This window comes from Ceratotherium simum, chromosome 3, assembly GCF_057802395.1.
Source record: "Ceratotherium simum simum isolate JZ-2026a chromosome 3, ASM5780239v1, whole genome shotgun sequence".
Lineage (NCBI taxonomy): Eukaryota > Metazoa > Chordata > Mammalia > Perissodactyla > Rhinocerotidae > Ceratotherium > Ceratotherium simum.
The window spans coordinates 59272110-59296381 of NC_141902.1; the positions used below are offsets into that span (position 1 = coordinate 59272110).

The 24272-nt window shown below is 39.2% G+C and overlaps 1 protein-coding gene across 8 annotated transcripts in view; it reads right to left on the reverse strand.

Moving 5' to 3' along the window:
* Positions 1–19189, reverse strand: part of DPP8 (dipeptidyl peptidase 8) — a 55076-nt gene extending 35887 nt beyond the window's left edge. For 3 of the 8 annotated variants that reach the window (XM_087428532.1, XM_087428540.1, XM_087428538.1), the window contains exons 1-3: positions 17104–18984; positions 14331–14600; positions 9374–9486 (exon numbers count right to left, since the gene is read on the reverse strand). In XM_087428532.1, coding sequence (XP_087284658.1) covers positions 9374–9486; positions 14331–14600; positions 17104–17140 — 420 coding nt within the window. In that variant the 5' untranslated portion in view covers positions 17141–18984. The other 5 variants (XM_087428533.1, XM_087428534.1, XM_087428536.1 and 2 more) reach the window with 5 other exon arrangements.
* Positions 19190–24272: the final 5083 nt, after the last annotated feature.

The window sequence follows — 24272 nt, forward strand, 5'->3', positions numbered from 1 at the left end:
ATGGTATTGTTTTTAATTTTTTTCAGTATTTCTGAGTAGAAATAGATTAAAAAAACAACTTGAGAGCAGAATCTGTGTCATTTTGTTTTCCTACCTACAGTGCCTGTTAAAATCTCTCTCAAAGAATATTTGTAATTAATGACTGATGATGATGAGGGGTTTTCCCAAGCTAGAAATATTATTTGATAACATGTATAAAATTTTAAAAGGAATATAAAGAAAACAAATCTAATAAGTGCTAACTTAAAAAAAATTACATCCACATCTTCTCTCACTAAGAGCTCTTGACACTTTATTTGAGTATGATAAATAAGGGAAACAGACATGGTTTCTGCTATCAAGGAGTAATACTTTAAAAAAGAGTCTAGATAAGTTTACTGGCAGGAATGTATCACTCTAGAATTAAGCCAGCACATTGAAAGTAAACATTGTTCAAGGATGGCCAATACAGGTGTATACTTGCAAACCTAAAATAATGTTAGGTGAGGTTAAAAATAAGACAACCTTGCAATCCTGCTAAAAACCTACCTAGTTTTTTGCATTTATTGTATCATTTTTTAAATTAAGGTTTAATTACATATATATACATTTGTACATGTATTAGGCTCTAATAGGAAAAAACTAGCAAATTCAATGAACAAATAGTTTTATTAATTCTTATCTTTTTGTTTTAAATATCTCTTAAGACTGTTTCCACTGAAGCCAAGAGCAATTCTGAGTATCCGATTATATTTTAATTTCTCCCCTTTTATTCTCCTTTAATGTCACCAGATTTGGTCAGTACTTAATATGTCTTTATGCTTAATAAATCAGAACACAAGAAATTTCAGAGCTAAGAAATTAACTTTCACAAGAGAACTCTGTATTTATAACTTTGTGATTATAAAATTTATTTAAAAGAACCACAAGCAAGATGATAAAAAGAACTCTGAAAAAGATCAATTATGGGCAACAAGGTTAGCTTCATCAGGTATTAAAAAATTAAAACTTGAATAAACAGAATGAACAATGGTACAGAATAGAAAATCCAAAATAGAAAGCTGAATATAGAAACTAATAAGAAAAAATGGTGGGAAAAGATGAGACTTTTAAAAGCAGTGATTATTGATTTAAATTTTAAATCAGCTGAAATTACTGCATAGCCATATGCAAAAAGATAACACTGGATCCACTTTCCAAATGGGTCAGAGATTTAAATGCTAAAAATGAAACCAACTTCCACTTCCAGACAAGATGAAGTAACAAGGGACCAGATTTCATCTCCCATCTGAAACAACTGAGAAAATGGACAAAATACATGAAATAACATTTTCAAGACACTGGACATCAGACAACAAAGGACAGTGATCCCTGAGAACTGGGAACCAAATGAGGTGAGCCTTACAGTTGCCCCAGCTAAATGCCTCGACAGTTTCCAGATGTTGGCAGAAGCAGTGGGAAGCCAATGGGTCAAAGAAAAAATCACAAAGGAAATCAGAAAATAGTGAGACAAAAGAAAACAAAATATACCAAAACTTAAGGGATGCATCAAAAGCAGTGCTCAGAGGGAAACTTATAACTGTAAATGCCTATATATCTATATATATTTTTTAAAGCTTTTATTTATTTATTTGTTCCCCCCAAAGCCCCAGTAGATAGTTGTATGTCGTAGCTGCACATCCTTCTAGTTGCTGTATGTGGGACACAGCCTCAGCATGGCCGGAGAAGCGGTGCGTTGGTGCGCGCCCGGGATCCGAACCCGGGCCACCAGCAGCGGAGCACGCAAACTCAACCGCTAAGCCACGGGGCCAGCCCATGTAAATGCCTATATTAAAAAAGAGATCTCAAATCAATAACCTAACTCTCCACCTTAAGACAATGGGAAAAAAAGAGCAAACTGAATCCAAAGCAAGCAGAAATAAGGAAATATATAAATTAGATTGGAAATAAACAAAACAGAGACTAGAAAAACAATAAAGCTCAACAAAACCAAAACTTGTTTGAAAAAAATCAACAAATTTGACAAATAGCTAGAATGATCAAAAAAACAAAAAGAAAGGAGACTCAATTTACTGAAATCAAGAATGAAAGAAGGTTGTTACTAACAATATCATAGGGATAAAAAGGATTATAAGAGAATAGCATGAACGATTGTATGTCAACAAATTAGATAATGTAGATGAAACGGGTAAATTCCTAGAAACATACAAACCACCAGAACTGACTCAAGAAGAAATAGAAAATCTGAATAGATCTATAATGAATGAAGAGCTTGAGTTAGTAATCTAAAAAACTTCCCACAAAGAAAAGCCCAGGCCTAGACGGCTTTACTGATGAATTCTTCCAAATGTTTAAAGAATTCTTACTTCTCGAACTCTTCCAAAAAAAACAGAACAGGAGGAAACATTTTCTAACTCATTTGATGAGGTCAGTACTGCCCTGATACCAAAACCAGACAAAGATATCACAAGGAAATAAAACTATAGATCAATATCACCTATGACTACAGATGCAAAAATCCTCAATAAAATACTGGCAAACTGAATATAGCAGAGTTTTAAAAGGATTATACACGACCAATTGGGATTTATCCCAAGAACGTAAGCTTGGTTCAACATATAAAAAGCAACCAATGTGACAGACTATATTAATACAATAATGGAAAAAAAATGATCTTCTCAATAGAAGAAGAAAAAAATAAAATAAAAAGTGGGAAAAGGACTTGAATAGTCATTTCTCTAAAGAAAATAAACAAATAGCCAATAAGCACATGAAATGCAAATCAAAACCACAGTGAGATATCACTTCATATGCATTAGGATGGCTACTATCAAAAAGTCAGAAAATAATAAGTGTTCAAGGATGTGAAGAAACTGGAACTCTTTTTTTTTGTTGTTTTTGCTGAGGAAGATTCGCCCTGAGCTAACATCAATTGCTAATCTTCCTCTTTTTTCGCTTGAGGAAGATTCGCCCTGAGCTAACATCTGTGCCAATCTTCCTCTATTTTGTGTGTGGGTCGCTGCCACAGCATGACTGCCGATGAGTGGTATAGGTCAGCGCCCAGCATGACCGCTGATGAGTGGTATAGGTCAGCGCCCAGGAACCAAACCCAGGCCAAGGAAGCAGAGCACGCCAAACTTAACCACTAGGCCATGAGGCCGACCCCCAGAAATTGGAACTCTTGTGCACTGCTAGTAGGAATGTAAAACAGTGCAGCTGCTATGGAAAATAGTATGGCGGTTCCTCAAAAATATAAAAATAGAATTATCATATGACCCAGCAATTCTACTTCTGGGCATACACCTAAAAGAATTGAAAGCAGGGACAAAAAGATATTTGTATACCCATGTTCATAGCAGTATTACTTACAATAACTAAAAGGTGGAAGCAACCCGAGAGTCTATTAATAGATGAATGGATAAAGAAAATGTGGTATATACATAGAGGACATTCTGACACATGCAACAACATGGATGAACCTTAAGGATATTATGCTAAGTGAAATAAGCCAGTCACAAAATCACAAATATTGTATAATTTCACTTATATGAGGTACCTAGAGTAGTCATACTCACAGGAACAGAAAGTAGAATGTTGTTGCCAGGGGCTGGACAGAGGGGTAATGGGAAGTAATTGTTTAATGGATACAGAGTTAACAGTTTTGCAAGATGAAAAGAGTTCTGTGGATGGATGGTGGGGACTGCTGCACAACAATGTGAATGTACTGAAGGCCACTGATGTACACTTAAAAATGGTTAAGATGGTAAATTTTATATTATGTGTATTTCAGCACAATTTTTTTTAAATGATGGTATAAGAACTTTAGATTAAGGTAAATGATGAATAGAAGAAAGAGGAAGTCACAAAAATGTCTTATCCTCCATAAGGGAGAGACCAAAGTAACTGTGTTTAAATGTATAGATTCAAATTAATGATTATGGTACTAAACACTTGCCAAAGGTAATTACGGATAATTTTATACTAATAAATTAATGACTACTGCAATTAAACCAAAAAGCAAAAAGACAACCACAGAATGGGAGAAAATATTTGCAAATCACATATCTAATAAGGGTCTAGTATCCGGAATATATAAAGAACTTACAACTCAACATTAAAAAGACTCAATTTAGGGCCGACCCGTGGCTTAGTGGTTAAGTGTGTGCACTCTGCTACTGGCAGCTGGGGTTCGGATCCTGGGCGTGCACCAACGCACCACTTCTCCGGCCATGCTGAGGCCGCATCCCACAAACAGCAACTAGAAGGATGTGCAACTATGACATACAACTATCTACTGGGGCTTTGGGGAAAAAAAAAGGAGGAGGATTGGCAATAGATGTTAGCTCAGAGCCCGTCTTCCTCAGCAAAAAGAGGAGGATTAGCACAGATGTTAGCTCAGGGCTGATCTTCCTCACAAAAATAAATAAATAAATAAAAAAGACTCAATTAAAAATGGGCAAAGGACTTGCATAAACATTTCTTCAAAGATACAGAAATAACCAATAAACACATGAAAAAATGCTCAACATCACCAGTCACTAGGGAAATGCAAATCAAACAACAGTGAGATAACACTTCACACTCACTGGGATGGCTATAATTAAAATGATGGATAATAACAAGTGTTGGTGAGGACACAGGAAATTAGAACCCTCATACACTGCTGGTGGGAATGTAAAATGGTGTAGCTGCTCGGGAAAGCAATTTAGTAGTTCCTCAAAATTTAAACACACACATGCCATAAGGAAAGTAAAAAAACAAAGGATAACCTGGGAAAAATATGGGCAAACTATATCATAGACAAAGGATTAATATTCCCAGTAAAAGCCTCCTAAAAATGAAGAGAAAGACCATTCACCCCATAGAAGAATGGGTTAGAGATATGAATAAACAATTTACAGAGAAAGAAATGCAAATAGCCTCTAACTATATAAAAAGATGATCAACTGTGCCTATAACAGAAATGCAAATTAAACTACACTGGCATACCATCTCCATCTATCAGACTGGCAAAAATCCAAATGTTTGACCATACACTGTGTTGGAGAGTCTGTGGGAAAACAGACATGCTTATACCTTGCTGGTGAGAATTCAAAATGACACAGTTTCTATGAAGGGAAATTTGGTAACATCTAGCAAAACTGCAAAAGCAAATACCTTTTGGTCCAGTGATGTCATTTCTAAGAATCTAGCTTAAAGACATACTGGCAAAAATGTAAAAAGTTGTATGCCCAAGCCGTTTCATCACAGTACTATTTTGTAATAGAAAGACTGAAAATAACTGAAATGTCCATCAAGAGGGCACAGGTTGACAACGATTTGTCTGCACAACACAACACAGATGTAAAAAGAAATAAAGATTAAGTATATATTCCTATGGAGTGATGTGAAGGATACATTGTTATTTGAAAATTACAAGGTAGAGAAAATGTATATTGTATGTTACTATTTATCTAAGGCGAGATATGAATATCTATGTACTCACTTATATTTTTTAAAAAGGAAAGATGAGCCATTTAAAAACAAAAAGGTTAAGGGCCGGCCCCATGGCGTAGTGGTTAAGTTTGGCACACTCGGCTTTGGCAGCCTGGGTTCATGGGTTCGGATCCCAGGCACAGACCTATACTACTCATCAGCCACGCTGTGGCGGCAACCCACATACAAAATAGAGGAAGACTGGCACAGATGTTACCTTGGGGCTAATCTTCCTCAAGAAAAAAAGGAGGAGGATTGGCAATAGATGTTAGCTCAGGGCAAATCTTCCTCAGCCAAAAAAAAGGTTAAAAACAAAAAGGTTATCTAGAATGAGAGGGAGGGAAATAGGATGGAGGAGACAGGGAGTTTCTCTGAATATACTTTGTTTTGTGGATTTGACTTTGGAATCATATAACTATTTTATAAAACAAAATTAAATTAAAAATAAAGGAATTCTTAACACTTGAAAACAAAATGAAGCAAATGCATCTAATTGTATAAGAACTGGTGGCATAACCACACAGAGAACAATTCTAAGTTACTGTTGTAAGTAATCATAGCATTGACTTATTTTTTATTTTGAAACTGTTGTATGTGTAGTATGCAGTAAAACTAAGAGTAATTATATTGTTGTTTAGATTGGGATCTTTGAAATCAGAGAAAGGAGATTCATATATAAGATAAATGAGGTTAAAAAAAAATCCTGTAGTGCAGAATTTGAATTGGCTATATCAGTCTCACCTTATATTTTATCTGAATTGATATGAGTGCATATTAATACCTATATTTCAAATATACACACACACAATGTATGTATTCTCTAGTTCATTCAATAAAAAGACCTAGAAACAATTACCAACTCAATAATAATGAGCATCCCTAGTGCCCAGATCATGGTCTCTTAATACCGCTTTCCTCTAAAGGAACCAGAGCGCCCTGAAGAAATGGCTGATTCCAAGCATAGGATAGGCAATGTGTAAGATGAGCATGGAACATCTGCATCATACCAGAAAGCTAGAGAGCTATCAACTATTACCAGCGTCATGTCAAAAGGATTTGACATGTCAAGTTGAAGGGGATTCCACCAGCCAAAAATAAGATAATTTATATTATAATAGTAATAACTGTCAATGGATCAAAAGGTATCAAACAGGTTTCTTTATAAGCTTACAAAGATACCAAAAAAACCCTCCAAAAACTCTAACTGATAATCTATGGAGGACTGCAGGAAACAAATTATTTAAAAAATGATAAATAAAGGGGAAGAATCAAACATTATCCTGCCTTTCCATTATGAACTGGACCTCAAGATAACTGAATAGGTGTCAAACAGCAGTTTCTCTTTATAGAAGTATTTCAATTAATAAACGAACAAGGAATGATAAAATATCACCATTTTATAACCCCTAATAAATTAATGGATCTAGGCAATGATCAAAAGGTGCTATCATCAAAGAAGAGAAATAAGGATCTACATGCCTCTCGATGGAAGCACACAACATTATCTATGAAGTATCCTCTTCTTTGTTAATTGTGGTAAAATATATGTAACATAAAATTTACCATTTTAACTATTTTTAAGTGTACAGTTCAGTAGTGTTAAGTATACTCACATTATTTTGCAATCCACCTCCAGAACTTTTTCATTTTGCAAAACTGAAACTCTTTACCCATTAAACAACTTCCCATTTTTCCCTTTTTCCAGCCCCTGGCAACCACCACCCTACTTTCCGTCTCTGAATTTGACTACTTTAGGTACCTCATATAAATGGAATCATACAGTATTTGTCCTTTTATGACTGGCTTATTTCACTTATCATAATGTCTTCACAGTTCATCGATGCTGTAGCATATGTCAAAATTTCCTTCCTTTTTAAGGCTGAATAATATTTCATTGTACATATATACCACATTTTGTTTATCCATTCATCTGTCCATAGACACCTGGGTTGCCTCCACCTTTTGGCTATTGTGAATAACGCTGGTATAAACATGGGTGTACAAATATCTGTTCAAGACTCTGCTTTCAATTCTTTTGATATATGAAGTATTCTTTAAAAAAAAAGCAAACCTGGGTCTGATAAAGCTTCTAGATCTAACTACCTATTTATATTTATAGGAAATACAGGGGATTAGAGAACATATCAAATAACACCACAGGTATACAATCAGCAAAACAGACTCTCCTTCAACAGATAAACTGCAATGAGGGGAAAAAAAAAAGGATGGAGGGGAAACCAATAGATTAAAAGAGACTTAAAAGATCTATCAACCAATTCTAACATATGGACCTTATTTAGATCTCGATTTGAACAAATCAAGTGTAAAAAAAGAGAAAATGTATTTAAAAATCAGGGAAATTTGAACACAACGAATATTTCATATGAAGAAATGATCAATATATATATATTTTTTTGGCTGAGGAAGATTGGCCCTGGGCTAACATCCATGCCCATCTTCCTCTACTTTCTATGGGACGCTGCCCCAGCATGGCTTAACAAGCATTGGCCCAGTGCGTGCCCGGGATCTGAACCTGCGAACTCCAGGCCGCGGCGGGACAGCGCAAGAACTTAACCACTACACCACCAGGCCAGCCCCCACAAGTTATTTTTTTTAATTCCTAAGAGAAATAGCACATTTTAGGTTCATTTAGCCAAAACATGCTGTTCAATAGGAAATTCTCATTCCTACATTTAGGAAATGTAAAAATAACAAATGAGGACCAAAAAGGCAAATAATCACACCCAAACTATCATCTTGTCCTTAGAATGATTTTCAACTATTCACATTTTGTCTAAAGACAGAATATTGAAAAAAAACCTTAAGTGGGGCCGGCCCCGTGGCTTAGCAGTTAAGTGTGCGCACTCCACTACTGGTGGCCAGGGTTCGGATCCCAGGCGCGCACCGACGCAACGCTTCTCCGGCCATGCTGAGGCCGCATCCCACATACAGCAACTAGAAGGATGTGCAACTATGACATACAACTATCTACTGGGGCTTTGGGGGGGAAAAAAAAAACGGAGGAGGATTGGCAATAGATGTTAGCTCAGAGCCGGCCTTCCTCAGCAAAAAGAGGAGGATTGGCATGGATGTTAGCTCAGGGCTGATCTTCCTCACACACACACAAAAAACCCCTAAGCTTTGACTTTTCATAAATTGAATTACATTAGTTAGGAAAAAAAACTGAACTTAGTACCTTTATTTAACCCTTAAGTGAGTACTGTTACTAAGTATTAAAACTACACATTCAATTTAAAAATTTAAATAAAAAGCTTTCTGGACATATATACTACTTCTTTTATGTGAATAACTCCTCCCAAAAAATATGAGAACTACGTAACTAGCAAGTTTATAGAGGGGAAAGGTGGTTAAACAGGGAGAAGGTAGTTAAAAATAAATCTGAATTGGGCCAGCCCCGTGGCTTAGCAGTTAAGTGAGCGTGCTCCACCACTGGCGGCCCAGGTTCGGATGCCGGGCGTGCATCGATGCACCGCTTCTCCGGCCATGCTGAGGCCGCGTCCCACATACAGCAACTAGAAAGATGTGCAACTATGACATACAACTATCTACTGGGGCTTTGGGGAAAAAAAAGGAGGAGGATTGGCAATAGATGTTAGCTCAGAGCCCATCTTCCTCAGCAAAAAGAGGAGGATTAGCACAGATGTTAGCTCAGGGCTGATCTTCCTCACAAAAATAAATAAATAAATAAATAAAAAATGTGAAGTGTAATATCCCTTAGTTTCAGATATTGAGAATTAAATGGAATTTAAGGGTTAAACATGCAAAAACATAAAAATGTATTAATTCCTTTTGATTCACATCTACTTCAAATATAAAATCTCAATTGAATTTCTGCCTGTCAATAAACGCAGTATCTGAAAACATACACCAATCCAGGAATAACAATGTTTAATCCTACCTGAAAAAGATCCAAAAGAGGCTTCCAAGAGAGCATTAAGACTGCTGCTCTATTGATGGTTTTGGGAATTTCAGAATAAAACAGTGTATTTTCTCTGTTCTCACCAGACATAGCTACAAGAGAAAACAATCACTTTTTATTATTTTTAAAAATGGCAATCTACTGCAATCATAGTATTAAGTACATAATGCCTTTTCTATACTGCAAAATTTTGCACTATGGGATCTATAATGAATGTTAACAAGTAGGAGATGCACATGCTATATGCCATGGAAATTTTCTTCAGTAAAACCCAGGCTTCAAAGAAAAATGCTCAGGTTTCATTTTGAAATTCAGATCTTAGCCCCTCTCAAAACAAACAAAAAATTGTATAAGGTGATGTAAGGACAAGTGTCCTTTTCAGTTTTTTTGAAAATTCTTAGTCTCTTACAAGTTGGCAATAGACTCACATGATTCCAAACGGAGGTGCTTTGTGACAACTTCAGATTACTAAGTTTCTTCTTTTCCTGAATCATTTAGAGTACTTATTTAGAAATATACATAGGTGGGGCTGGCCTGGTGGTGTAGTGGTTAAGTTCGCGCACTCCGCTTCGGCGGCCCGGAGTTCGCAGGTTTGGATCCTGGGTGCGTACCGACACACTATTTGTCAAGCCATGCTGTGGCAGTGTCCCATATAAAGTAGAGGAAGATGGGCATGGATGTTGGCCCAGGGCCAATATTCCTCAACAAAAAGAGGAGGATTGGCATTGGATGTTAGCTCAGGGCTAGTCTCCCTCACAAAAAAAAACATACAATGGTCTAACTGAATTCTAGGTTTTCTTCATTATAAATGTTCTATAACTGTAATCACTAATAAGTTTCAAATGAAAGTATATTCATAGTAAAACAACAGAGATTCCGATATCTGATTTGCTAAAAATCTCTTTGTCCATTATTTGGGAAGGGTGAAGGAAGAGGTCTACACTAAGTAGATGCCAGGTCTAGTCTGTGAAATCATGCAATAAATGAATGGGAAGATCATAGCAGTGTAGAATGAGCTACATATAAGAGAATTAATAGAAATACACTATGGTTATGAAGATGTGAACCAAAGAACACTCAAAACAAAGTAAAACAAAGCCTTTCTACCTTAGAAGGTGCTAGAAAGGAATCACTTCCAAAAAAGCTAGGGGAGAGGGAAAGAAGAAGAAAACAAATCACACAGGAAGAACAAGAAACTCTCTCTCAGATGGCACATATTCTATCTAGTGTTTTGATAATGGCAAAGATGGTAATCTGTGGAAGGACATGGTAACTTGCACGCTAACCCTTGCAAAGGTTGGGGATGAGCCCACAAATATCCACATCTTCCTTAATCCCTTTATTTTCCTAAACTTTTCTTAAACCTTTCTTAGTTTGTGTTGCCTTTTAGAGTAGAAAGTCAGATACCAGCTGACATTTACTTCAGCACTTGATTTTGTCTTAAATCTATTTTGTATATTCCAGAATTAATTTGTTATAGAATTCTTAAGATTGCAGTCACCTATCCATACCATTCTAATTTTACAAAATGTGATCATATTCTCCTAAGCCTTCTCCTTCTAAGGGCCTTCAGCCCTCAAATATAAAAAAAATGGTTCTCAGGGCCGGCCCTGTGGCGTAGTGGTTAAGTGCACACGCTCTGCTGCTGGCGGCCCAGGTTTGGATCCCGGGCGCGCACTGATGCACCCCTTGTCAGGCCATGCTGTGGCGGCGTCCCACATAAAGTGGAGGAAGATGGGCATGGATGTTAGCTCAGGGTCAGTATTCCTCAGCAAAAAAAAAAAAAAGAAGATTGGCATGGATTTTAGCTCAGGGCTGATCTTCCTCACAAAAAAAAACAAACAAAAAACCTAGTTCTCATCTATCCTCAAATGAGAGCCATTTCCCAGAATCATTCTGTTGCCCCTCTTGAAACTACTCCTTTCCATAATGTCTTCTTTGGCTTCATCCATGACCAATAAAAATTTCCAAGGCTTTCTACATACACACACACCAGTTCTGTCTAAGCACAAAACGGGCTTTTCCCATTGTTTCTTTCCTGAAGACACACTGGTATTTATCAGTGTTCAAAGAATACTAACATTTTTAAAACAATGGATTTATATGGAGAAAAAAATTAAAATTCAGATGGATATAAAATAATTGAACAAATGAAAAGGCATACAGCTTTCTTGAAAAGCTCAACATTTTAAAGATTATCAGGGCCGGCCCCATGGCTTAGCGGTTAAGTGCGCACGCTCTGCTACTGGCAGCCTGGGTTCGGATCCCGGGCACACACCGACTCACCGTTTCTCCAGCCATGCTGAGGCGGCATCCCACATACAGCAACTAGAAGGATGTGCAACTATGACATACAACTATCTACTGGGGCTTTGGGGGAAAAAAAGGAGGAGGGTTGGCAATAGATGTTAGCTCAGAGCCAGTCTTCCTCAGCAAAAGGAGGGATTGGCATGGATGTTAGCTCAGGGCTGATCTTCCTCACAGAAAAATAAATAAATAAATAAAGATTATCAAGTCTCCCTAACTTCGTCTATAAATATAATGTAATCCTAAAACAGTACAAAGAAGGAGCTATTCAAGCTAATTTTAAATTCTCATAGATGGGCCGGCCCTGTGGCTTAGCGGTTAAGTGCGCACGCTCTGCTACTGGCGGCCCGGGTTCGGATCCCGGGCACGCACCGACACACGCTTCTCCGGCCATGCTGAGGCCACGTTCCACATACAGCAACTAGAAGGATGTGCAACTATGACATACAACTATCTACTGGGGCTTTGGGGAAAAAAAAAAGGAGGAGGATTGGCAATAGATGTTAGCTCAGAGCCGGTCTTCCTCAGCAAAAAAAAAGAGGAGGATTAGCATGGATGTTAGCTCAGGCCTAATCTTCCTCAACAAAAAAAAGAAAAACAAGCAAAAACGGTCGAGAAAAGTATGAAAAAGAGTGATGAAGGGTGACCAGTGCTATCAAACAGTAAAACACATAAAGCTATAAGAATAATAATAGTAGTAGCAGCAGCGTAATATTGGCACTTGATTTGACAGACAGATGAATGGAACAAAAAATATATAAAGAGTTTTACAAATATAATCTTGGAGTTGGAAAAGCCCTTCTAGATATGATACAAAACTACAAAAAAGTAAAAATTTAACTACCAAATAAAAATCCACAAACTTCTACATGGCAAAAAAATAAATTAAACCTCAGGGAAAAATACCACAATGGGTTAATTCCCTCATTATACAAAAAAATGCTTTAAGTCAATAAGAAAAACACCCACAACCCAATAAAAAATAGACGATGATTATAAACAGATTAGTCACAGAGAAGGAAATACAAATGTGTTTTGAACATGTGAAAAGATGCTCAACCTCACTCATAAGAGAAATAAGAATTAAAACTACAATGAGATATGGGGATGTAATGTACAGCATGGTGACTATAGTTAATAATACTACATTGCATATTTGAAAGTTGCTAAGAGAGTAGATCTTAAAAGTTCTCACCACAAGAAAAAAAAATTTTTTTGTTAACTACGTAAAATGACAGATGTTAACTAGATTTATTGTGGCAATCATTTTGGTAAGTATACAAATATCGAACCATTATGCTGTACACCTGAAACTAATATAATGTTATATGTCAATCATACCTCAATTAAAAAATAATAATAATAAAAAACAACTACAATGAGAGACTGCTACTCACTAATCAGACTGGGAAAGATAAAAACGTCTGATTACTCACTATTGGTACAGGTGTGGAGAAACAGATACTCTGAGACAATGCTGAGAGGAATTAAACTCTATAATCTCATTGGAGGGGCAATTTGTCAATATCAATCAAAATTCAGGATATATACACCTTTTGTCCCAGCAATTCCACTCCTTGGAATTAGTCCTATAAGTAAATTCACACATAGACAAAATGATCTAATACAGTGATATTCACTGCCTCATCTTTTGTAATACGAAAATAGAAAAATCTAAGTGCACATTATTAGAGGCCTGGTTAAGTAAAATATGACACAATCATACAATGGAATACTCTGGAGTTGTTAAAAAAAATGAATCTATAATTACTGATGTAGACTCATGCAGAGAATATCTCTAAAAATATATATATACATACACACACACATATATGAAACAGCTTTCAAGGAGGGGAGGAAACCTGTTTTTAAAAATTTAATAAGCAGAAAAAAGTAAATTGATGGCATAATATATTTAACTTAGACCTTAAATCTAGAGTGAATGGGCTGAGGGAGAAGAGACCAAAACCAGCCTTAGTTTGGGGGCCAGCCCGGTTGTGTAGTGGCTAAGTTCACACGCTCCACTTCGGTGGCCCAGGGTTCAGGGGTTCAGATCCCCACTTGGACCTAGGCACCGCTCATCAAGCCATGCTGTGGCGGCATCCCACATACAAAATAGAGTAAGATTGGCACAGATGTTAGGTCAGGGACAATCTTCCTCAAGCAAAAAGAGGAAGATAGGCAACAGATGTTAGCTCAGGGCCAATCTTTCTCACCCAAAAAAAAACAAAAAAACAACCAGTCTTGGTTTAAAAAAATGAAAGCAGCAGCTGTTGAGAGTGGGAACAAACTAAGGATTTATTTGTGTTCCTAATCTGACCATTCCTAAGGAAAGGCATTTCGAACTAGCTTTAGGAAGAAGTAATTTCTCGCATCTTTAACTTTGACCTTGAAAGTAAGATCATAATCAATTCATCATTTGTTACCTGCAAGTAAAAATAGTTAATGGGACAAACCAAAATTAAAACAGCACCAAAACTGAAGTTCTTCAAATTAGTTTTTTTTCCCTTTAACGGAACTGTCATGGATTCATTTATTTATTCACCAAAATTAGTGCGCCAATTGTGTCCAGCCTCTAAGTTTGAACTAAGAAAGCATTTCTTCTCAGGAACTATGACTTCATACTCACCAAGGTAATAGATCCTGTCCGAATGAGGCCCATCTGGATCATTCCTTTTCACAAACATAAAATCATGTGGTGCCTTAGCCATCATATAGCCATGGTATTTTCTGGTATCAGCAAGCAGTTTTTTAAGCTGACTCCAGGAATATCGCTCAACATAAAATGGCTCCAATTTAGGCCGATCCTGTGATTCAATATTCTCCTCACACTCTGCAGTTTCGAAGATCTCAACACCCAGCTGTTCTGTTTCCATCGCTGCTGCCATGTTGCATTTTCCTAGAAAAACAAGGCACATGAAGTTGTTCACAGGACTGCCTTATATTAATCAGAATGACACTGATAGGGTACCCTCCCCCAAAAAGGGCAAAAAAAATTGCTTTTCAGTATAGTTGCAATGAAACCTAGTAACAAAAGCAACAGCTCCCCCTTTTGTGTTAGTTTAAAAATGAGATTTTTAAAAAATCGAGGTCATGTCTGTTTCACAGTGACTATAAATCCCTTTGGGAACTTTTATAAAAGGCTCTCCTTAGGTACCTCTTGCCAAAATTCCTTTTTTCTTTCCCACACTGGAAGGAAACAGGCCATATGCCAGCTGGCTGCTATGCTCTATCCAAGAGCATGTCAATAGTGAAGTTAAATGTGCCAAGGGAATTAAGTGTTTTTGCATTGAAAAAAGTAACATATTTGATAAATGTGGACTTATTTAGCTAACAGAAATAATCAGGACCAATTAGAACAGTAATAAAACTGTTGCAAACAATGTACTTGTAATAACCTTCCTAGGGCACTTACCCAAGATAATATAAATACTGTTTTCTTTTAAACAGAACTCCAAACAACAAAAGACCTAACTGGCTGGTACATTTTTGTCTTCTGTTCTTGCCTAGACATCACTATCTTATGACATTTGTGATGACTCCATACTATAAAAAATTTATGTGACTATTAATATAGATTATACAACTTTTATTTTCATGATTAATAAGAGGAAAAAATACTGTCTTCAAGTGGCTTTAATTGAAGTAGTTGATGCAGAAAGCATTTAATGTATTTACTATCAATATTTTGATAAGTCTGAACCCAATATACCAGTTCAATCCCAAAAGTGTTAATATTTCATCTACTAATGTTTCTTTTCATTTTACAAATCCAGAAGAGGATTTATTTTTCCTTTATCTATTTCAAGATTTAAATGTAACAAGGAGCAAAGTATCAGAGAAAATAACAAGTATCATCATAAGCCACTGTGTGACATTCTGACATAAATTATTCATGACACTACCAAAAAGAAGTAACATAAACAAAAATTCTGGGGCAACCTGCTCTTTTTGAACTAAGACATGTCAAAAACATGTGGACTTGAGAGGGAAACTAAATTGCTTTTAAATAACCAATTTCACATAATGATTAACTACTTCTAGAACAACAATCAATACATGGCTGTGTATTTAACATGATGTCTGTTTTAAAGCTCAATTTCACAGGTTAACAGGAGTTTGTGGTAAGAACTACCAACCACAGAGAAAAAGTAATTAGCAGGTGTGGGTTGTGAATTAGTCCATCAGGAGTGCATTATGGCATGCAAAACGAACTGAACTATGTGGCCAAAATACTGTGTCTTTTTTTATCCTACAGTGAACTATACTACCATTTTCAATATAACACTAGCAAAAGTGGCCAGAAAACCATTAGAGAGTTATATCAAGTATATAACTTATAATATTATAACAACTGGGCATTTATCTCCAACAATTAAAATCCAAACAGCTCAGCAGAGAAAAAGTCATTTAGCTCACCTGGTATTCAGCATACTGATATTAAGTGGCAGTAGATGACAGTGGTGGTTGTTTGCTCATCTAAAAGCTAGTGGAGGCTCTATTTTCTATCATATATGTCAAAGGATCTAGTTTTATTTCTAACAGAGTAAAGGACAAAGGAGAGAAGAAGCTACACAAACTGGGCTCATTTTTCTTAACTCTCCTTGTGTTTCATCTGGAACTTCATCTCCAAACCACTGCATGCAAGAATAGGGCAAGGGAATAGAAAAGGAAAGCTCAGCAGACAGACTTCCCAAGCCTTACTGCTCAGCTTCTTAAGGCATCATTAACTTGACATCTCTCCTATGTAAAAGTTGCATTTGCTTGCACTTAAGCAAAATTATCTGGTATTCCTAGATTGTACTAGGTCCCTGGACTCACTACTTTTCTGTCTATACACACAAATTTTACAGTTCAAATGATACTGTACTACTCTATGGTAAATATATACCCTGCATTTTCCAGGATAGACTTGATATTATAGAATTTTAGTAATTTACACAAATGTTTAACTAAATGATTTAATTTTCAGATTTCCATAATATCTTATAGACAAACACATTCACAAAATATGTGACCTGAATTTTCTAATTTCAAAAATTAGAAAATAGGGTCCGGGGGCCAGGCCAGAGGCATAGTGGTTAAGTTCCTGCGCTCCACTGCCAGACCCCGGGTTCGCAGGGTCGGGATCCCGGAGGGCGTACTGACGCACCCCTTGTCAAGCCATGCTGTGGCGGTGTCCCATGTAAAGTACAGGAAGATGGGCACTGATATTAGCCCAGGACCAATCTCCCTCAGCAAAAAGAGGATTGGAGACAGATGTTAGCTCAGGGCTAATCTTCCTCACAAAAAAGAAAGAAAGAAAGAAAGAAATAAAATAGGATCAGCAAACATTCTCAGCACAGTGCATATATTTCACTGCCCCACCTACCTCTTCACTTAAAGCCTTCCCTGGTGCCTACCTGATTGTATTTTCATCTGCTCAGATCTCTTCCACATTCAAAGAGATCTTTTTCAAGTGACTCAACTTGAAGCATAGATCCCTCCGCTCATCCTGCTCTCTTCTCACAGGAGTCTTTCCTTTTCTCACCATCCAATCCTGCTCACCAGGATAACGAAATCAGATATAAGGCTGTTGATCATTACTAAAATGGATCATATGTGGCCAAAAAGATTAAATCTAAAATGTCTTAAATAGTACTTAACATCGACACAGAAATATTGTTTTTGGTGTAATATACAATGTCTGAATATTCATTTTGTATCTGCATTTTAAATTATTAAAATTGTAAAATTATTTTGTTTCAGAAATGTATAGCCCAATTTACTCAAAAGAATATCCTAAAAATAGTGTAAATCCTGATGTCCAGACATACATTAAAAGGAAAATTATGGAAGAACTTTAAAAAGTATAAAGGGCATACAGATGTGAGGTTATTCATGGCAACCACAAATCCTCAAAAATGACAGATGATTAATAAAATTTATTTCTATGTGCCTGGTCCTGTTTCTCTTTTACATAATAATACACTTGTATTATTTTACATAATACATACTGAGCTGGTTAGAGACAGAATAGACTCAGTAGAATAATCAATAAGAATTATGGAGCAGGCCATTTTGTGAAAAGAGAACTAACTTGCATTTGATAATTTAAGATTTTCATAAGATAAAGAAAGTACTATCCATTTTAAGTGCATTCCACTTTTGCTTCTTTCCTTTCCACGTATAATCTGAAAATAATTGAATTAGGTAACTTTTCTGGAAAAGGAAGCATTAAATTTGATGAAATTCTGGCTTAGTAAATGAAAAAAACAAGGAGATTCTGTGATTTTACCCATTACTTTGCTATCGGTTTTAATTCTGGGTTCTCATAGCCCAAGTAAGTGATGGAGAGAGATGGCGTGAGAAAAGCTCAGTGGCAGACGGAGGGAAAACAGTGAAGTTATGCTAGCACCGCAACAATGGACTAATGTCAAGACACTTTCCCATGCACTAAGCCCCTCACTCAGAGAAGAGCATGTTGGGTTAGAAAACAGCTTCAGGGCTCTTGAATTTGGACCCACTCAAAGCTCATTCCTTAATTTTTAATCCAAGGGCCAAACGGTCGTCCACTTAAACACAAACCTCACTGAAGCCTAGCTATCTCACTTTAGGGTCCACAGCTAGTTGAGAGGTTCATTATCACAAAGAGGGCAAAGATCTTGAAAGCTATGAATGACCAAGAGGAGAGGTGCAGCAGAGAATGTTGAGGAACGGGATGGGGGGGGGAGGTGCCAAATCTTAGAAGTCTTAGGAGAAGCGTGTGAGGGGAGAACTTTGAAAAAGGAAAGAAAAGTATCTATCCCGCCCCGGGCGGGTGAAATAGAATGAGAGGAGGCCAGTGAGCAAGGAGGGAATCGACCTAGAGTTAGGCAGTAGAAAGAAGGGAACACTAGCTGGGAATCCATAAAACCTCAGTTCGAATCTGATCTGCCACCGCTAGACTTGAGGCAAATCCCTTCGCCTCTGTGGGCTTCCGTTTCCTCATCTGTAAGCCCGGACAATACCCGGCTCCCAAACCCAGCGAGGCTCAATTAAGATAACGGACGTGCAAGTCCGGAGGCCAGCACCCAGAGCGCAGCGGGCGCCCAGTGAACGTTGGTTGACTCGGAATCTCAGAGCCTCGGCTTCCTCTTCCGGCAAGCGGGGCCCCGCCGCCGGCTCTGGCCCGCGCGGGGCGCGCGGCGCGCCGGGGAAAACCGCAGAGCGGGACAACCGGGAGAACGCGCCGGGCAGTTCCTCCGTGAGACGGAGAGGGCCCGGGTGACCGAGGGCCCAGGCCTCGCGGGCGAAGGGGAAGGAGATGGAGCGGATACTGCACCTTCCCCCCCGGCCCCGCCCGGACCGTCCTGACGCGCGCTACGGAGCGGGCCTGCGCCGCTTCATGCCGCGCCGCCTCCACTCCTGACCCGGCTGCAGCGGCTTCCTCGGCGACAACGCCGGTGGTAACCCGGCCGGCGAACGCGGCACTTAAAAGCGTCGGTGGCGGCGGTGGCGGCTTCGGCACTTCCGGTTCCTCGCGACCGGCCCTCCAACCTGCGAAAGCTCAGCGGGGCCAAGAAGAGCGCCGCTCCCTGCTGGGCTGGGTCCGTTCCGACAGTGCCGTCTACTGGCTGGAGGAGCGCACGAGGCGCTGGAAAGAGACTGGGTCGGGGTAGGGGACAGAGATGAAATCCGGGAAGGGGCAGCGTCTTGCTCCAAGTCACGGGACGAATTGCGGCGCGTCTCTACTCATCCATTTTTTTCATTCAACAAGTATATAGCGAGTGCCTGCTGTGTGCCAGGCCGAGTTGTAGACGCTGAGATTAGAGCAGAGAGCAAGCCAGGCAAAAATCCCTGCCCCTTCATGGAGATGCCATAGAGAGGGAAAGGACCAGGGCCTTGGGGATCTTCTGAGCGTCTCATTGTTATGCTGGAAAGAAACCTGAACTTGGAGTCAGAGAGTTTGGCTCTAGTACTAATAAGTGATCTTCAGCAGGTCACTCAATCTCTTTGAGCCATGGTTTCTTTATCTGTAAAGGAACAACTGGTCACTTAGTTGCAATTAAGGAAAACTATGTGTGTCATACTAACACATAAAGATGAAGAATCTGGGGCCCAGAGCAGGGAAATAATGCTGTAATTAGAACCACAGGCAGGTCCCTTGACCCGCAGTTTCTTTCCTTGTCTACACCACACATTGGCTGAGAGAAAGAGAAAAGGAGAGTTTGGGGATATGACTGGGAGAGTGGTAGGAGTAGAACAAAACAGTGGAAAATGTGAGCCTCCCCTATTTCTGTTGTTACAAGAAACCATGTGCCAGAGGCATCATTAAGATTTATTATAATTGCACTAATAAAGATCTATTTGGGTGCCATGTTCCACACCTCAGTATATAATTTTCACTCTGAGATTAAGTGAGTCTTCCCTCAGGCTTTTTTTTTAGTTGAGCTTTCCTAAAAGAAAGGTATAGTCATTTTCACTGGGATTCCTCTATGAATTTTCTGCAAACGAAAAAAAAAGTAGGTTTTTAGGTTTTGACTGCACTATGCACATACTAACAAAATACAATAAAATATCTTGCACTTCATTTCATTCATCCAAGTGTTTATTGAATCTCTGCCATGTACCTGTCTCTGTTCTAAGCACTGGGGCTACAATAGTGAACAAAGTGGGCAAAATCCCTGTCTTTGTGTAGTTTACATTCTGATAAGAGGAAAAAGACCTCCCCAGAAGCAAAAAAACAAAAAATATATAATTTTATGGATGTAAAAAAACAATGCCTGGAGAGGTAAAAGACTTGCTTAAATTACATGGCTAATTATGGATTGAACTAGATTTGAATTCAGATTTCTTGTTTTTCAGTCTTATTTTCCTCTATGGCGGGCTTAACAAGCCTCAAACCCTGAGAAAGCTATAAGGGAACATCTCCACCATGAACGCTGGCAACCTTGCGTGTATCCACATATGCCTCACAGGCAAAGGCTTAAACCAAAGCTTATCTGGGTCTTAGCAGAATGCTTTGTGATCTTTCCAGAACAGGAGAGGACAGGAGGCCTATGAGGACCTCAAGGCAATCTCCCCTGGGAGGCTGTCACGAGACAGCTTCTCATTTCCTCCCAGGTTCTGATGAAGTGTGGGGCTTTCTGCCCCACCGCCCTCTAAATAGAGCTGCAGAATATAACAGCCTCTTAGCTGCAGTCTAGAATTGGCTCTTCAGCAACCAGATATTCCATAACCACATTGCAGGCATCTGGCCCCTTTTGTTTCAGTATTATCCTTTTTGGTGTGTAGGACAAGGACCACTGGCAGTTGGCACCTTTATGCATTCTTCCTTTTGCTGTTTAAGTAAGTAATAAACTGTCAGAATCTAAAGTGGCTCGTATCTTTACTGGCTGAATCAGTCTGGCCTGGGCTTTGCCAAACTTGTGTGTGTGCTTGACAAAGCCTACTTAGCTTTATGCTGCCCTGCACTCTAGGAACTCATCAGGAAAAGGCAAGTTATCTGCTACATGATGTCTGAATAAATAATATGGCAGGGCTCACACAAATCTGTCTCTGCTGTAGACTGAAACAAATTCCAAAGCATAATGAAACAGTCCTATGGCGGCATAATGGACAGTGTGCAAATAAGTCCAAGTGAAAGCTAGGGTGGTAAGGCCAGGTGAGACTCTCCCTGGGGAAACCTGCGCTGCATCCTGGAGCAAGTGCCTACTTGAGATAATCAGGTCTTCGTCCAGTTCTGGGCTCATGTTTTAGAGAACCTGACACATTTCCACACTGGGCCTCATCAGAGACCAACCTGTCTAACAGTCCTTCTGCATCTAACAGTCCCTAATCTTTAGGCAGTGGTACTTTCCCTTGGGTACACATGAGCAAGAACATGAAGTCCTGGGGTCAGATAGACCTGGGGTCACATCCTAGCTCCTCTCCTTACTAACAGTAATATGGACCCTTCTAAGCTTTATGTCTCTCATCTGTAAAATGAGTACAGTAACACTGTTGAAATGAATGAATGAAATAATGCATTTAAAGTGCCTAGCAATGCCTGGTGCACAATAAGCATTCCATTTATTAATTCTATTTATTAATGGTGGTGATAATGATGAAGGTAACAACAGAAACCTTTCCTCTGAGAAGGTCGGAAAAGAAGGAGGAGGCAGCTAACATAAACATGAGCCCTGAATGTGTCCCAGAGATCCAGCGTTAGGGCAGGGGCCATTTCCCTGGGAAAGACCATTCTGGCTCTGGCCCCAGCCCTCCAAAATATATTCACACATATATACTATATATATATGTATATATTTACACTTAAAATCAAGGAATCATAGAATCAAGGAATTGGGAGTGATTTTAGAGATGATTGAGCCTAATTCTTTTATTTCACAGACAGGACAACCAAGGCCCAGAGAGGGAGCATGACCTGCCCAAAGTCACACAGCTACTTATTGGCAACTTCCAAATAGAACTTCCAAAATCAATCCACAACATGTACTAATATCTTCCTGGATTTACAGCATGACCCAGAGCAGAGGAAGAGAAACTCTGGGAAACTTGGCTTCCCAGAGGGACATGCCCAAAGTCTCGTTGGATGGCACTACCTGTACCACCTCCACCCAACAACATGCATCATTCTTCCAACTTGAATTTAGTGTAAACACAACCTTCTGACATTATTTATTTATTTTTGTGAGGAAGATCAGCCCTGAGCTAACATTCGTGCCAATCCTCCTCTTTTTGCTGAGGAAGACCGGCTCTGAACTAACATCTATTGCCAATCCTCCTCCTTTTTTTCCCCAAAGCCCCAGTAGATAGTTGTACGTCATAGTTGCACATCCTTCTAGTTGCTGTATGTGGGACGCGGCCTCAGCGTGGCCGGAGAAGCGGTGCGTCGGTGCGCGCCCGAGATCCGAACCCAGGCCGCCAGCAGCGGAGCGCACGCACTTAACCACTAAGCCACAGGGCTGGCCTGACATTATTAAAGGAAGATCCACCAATAATCCAACTACCCTACCATAACTTTTTTGTTCTGTAAATATATTTTACATATGTAGCAGGAGCAACATTTTTAAGCCACATACAGATGTGTACATACATTTAATTTCCTTAGTTTCTCTATAATTCAATGCAACCTGTATTTATATGACCCATTTCACTTAACGGTAAAAAGTGTAATCTTAATTCATTCCAGGCAAACCCAGTCATTCAATTTAGGATCTTCCCTGGTGGAGGAGATGATGGCCAGTCCCTGGTCCATACCAGGATCCCCTAAGATGTCCTTTATCCCAGCTGTACTGGTTTGAATAGTATCTTCCCAAAATCATGTCCACCCAGAACCTCATAATGTGACCTTATTGGGAAATAGAGTCTTTGCAGATGTAATTAGTTAAGATGAAATCATATTAAATTAGAGTGGGCCCTAAATCCAATGACTGGTATCCTTATAAGAAGGCCATGTGAAGACATAGGGACACAGACACACTCACAGAGAAGGCCATGTGACAACAGAGGCAGAGATGGGAGTGATGCTGCTATAAGCCAAAGGACACCAAGGATTGCCAACAGCTACCACAGTCTAGGAAGAGGTAAGGAAAGATACTTCTCTAGAGCCTTTAGAGGGAGCGTGGCCTGCCAACACCTTGATTTTGGACTTCTACCCTCCAGAACTGTGAGAGAATAAATTTCTGTTGTTTTAAGCCACCTGGTTTGTAGTACTTTGTTATGGCAGCATTAGGAAATGAATACGCTAGTTAATCCTCAGATGTGACCTTCCCCCACCATGATGTACCCAATGAGATATCTGTTATCTGTCAGTTTCCAGTTGTCAGCCCATACTCTCTGTTCCTCTTCACTCCAAGTGCAGGCCCTTGTCAGATGCACCTACAATCACACCAGTGAAGCCTCAGGCCTTCTCTTGTCAACACTTAACCTCTATCTCCACTCATTGCTGTTAAACTAAGGGCCTGCTTCTCTAAGGCCTTGCACTAATGCCTGGGCATGAGCACAGGTTTTTTTCTTTCCCCAGATCCCTCAACCTGTCATGGGGGTGGGAGATCTACTATGCCCCTCAGCTTTGGAGAAGCCCTTAAGGGGAGGTGAGGGCAAGACTCAGGCTCCTTCTCAGGGGTACTCCCTTACTTCCTTTTTGACTTTCTCTTCCTCACTCTGCTGGGAAAATTTTATTTAGTCCAAATATTTGGAATATTATTCCAAATTCCTGTCTTACATGTGCAGCTGGGCTTAAAAGAGAAGAATTTGAGGGCTGGCCCTGTGGTGCAGTGGTTAAGTTCAGTGTGCTCCGCTTCAGCGGCCCAGGTTTGTGGGTTTGGATCCCGGGGGCAGGCCTACACCACTCATCAAGCCATGCCATGGTGGAAACCCACATACAAAATAGAGGAAAGATTGGCACAGATGTTAGCTCAGGGCCAATCTCCCACACACACAAAAAAAAAAGAGAGAGAGAGAAGAATTTGATGCCTCTTTTCTGGTCCCATCATTACAACTCCCAGGAAGCAATGGTCGCCTCATGCTAGCTCCCTAAATTGGGAAGGATCAAGGGTTATAAAGGAGGAAAACAAAAGCACATGTTACTTCCCAATATCTTACCACT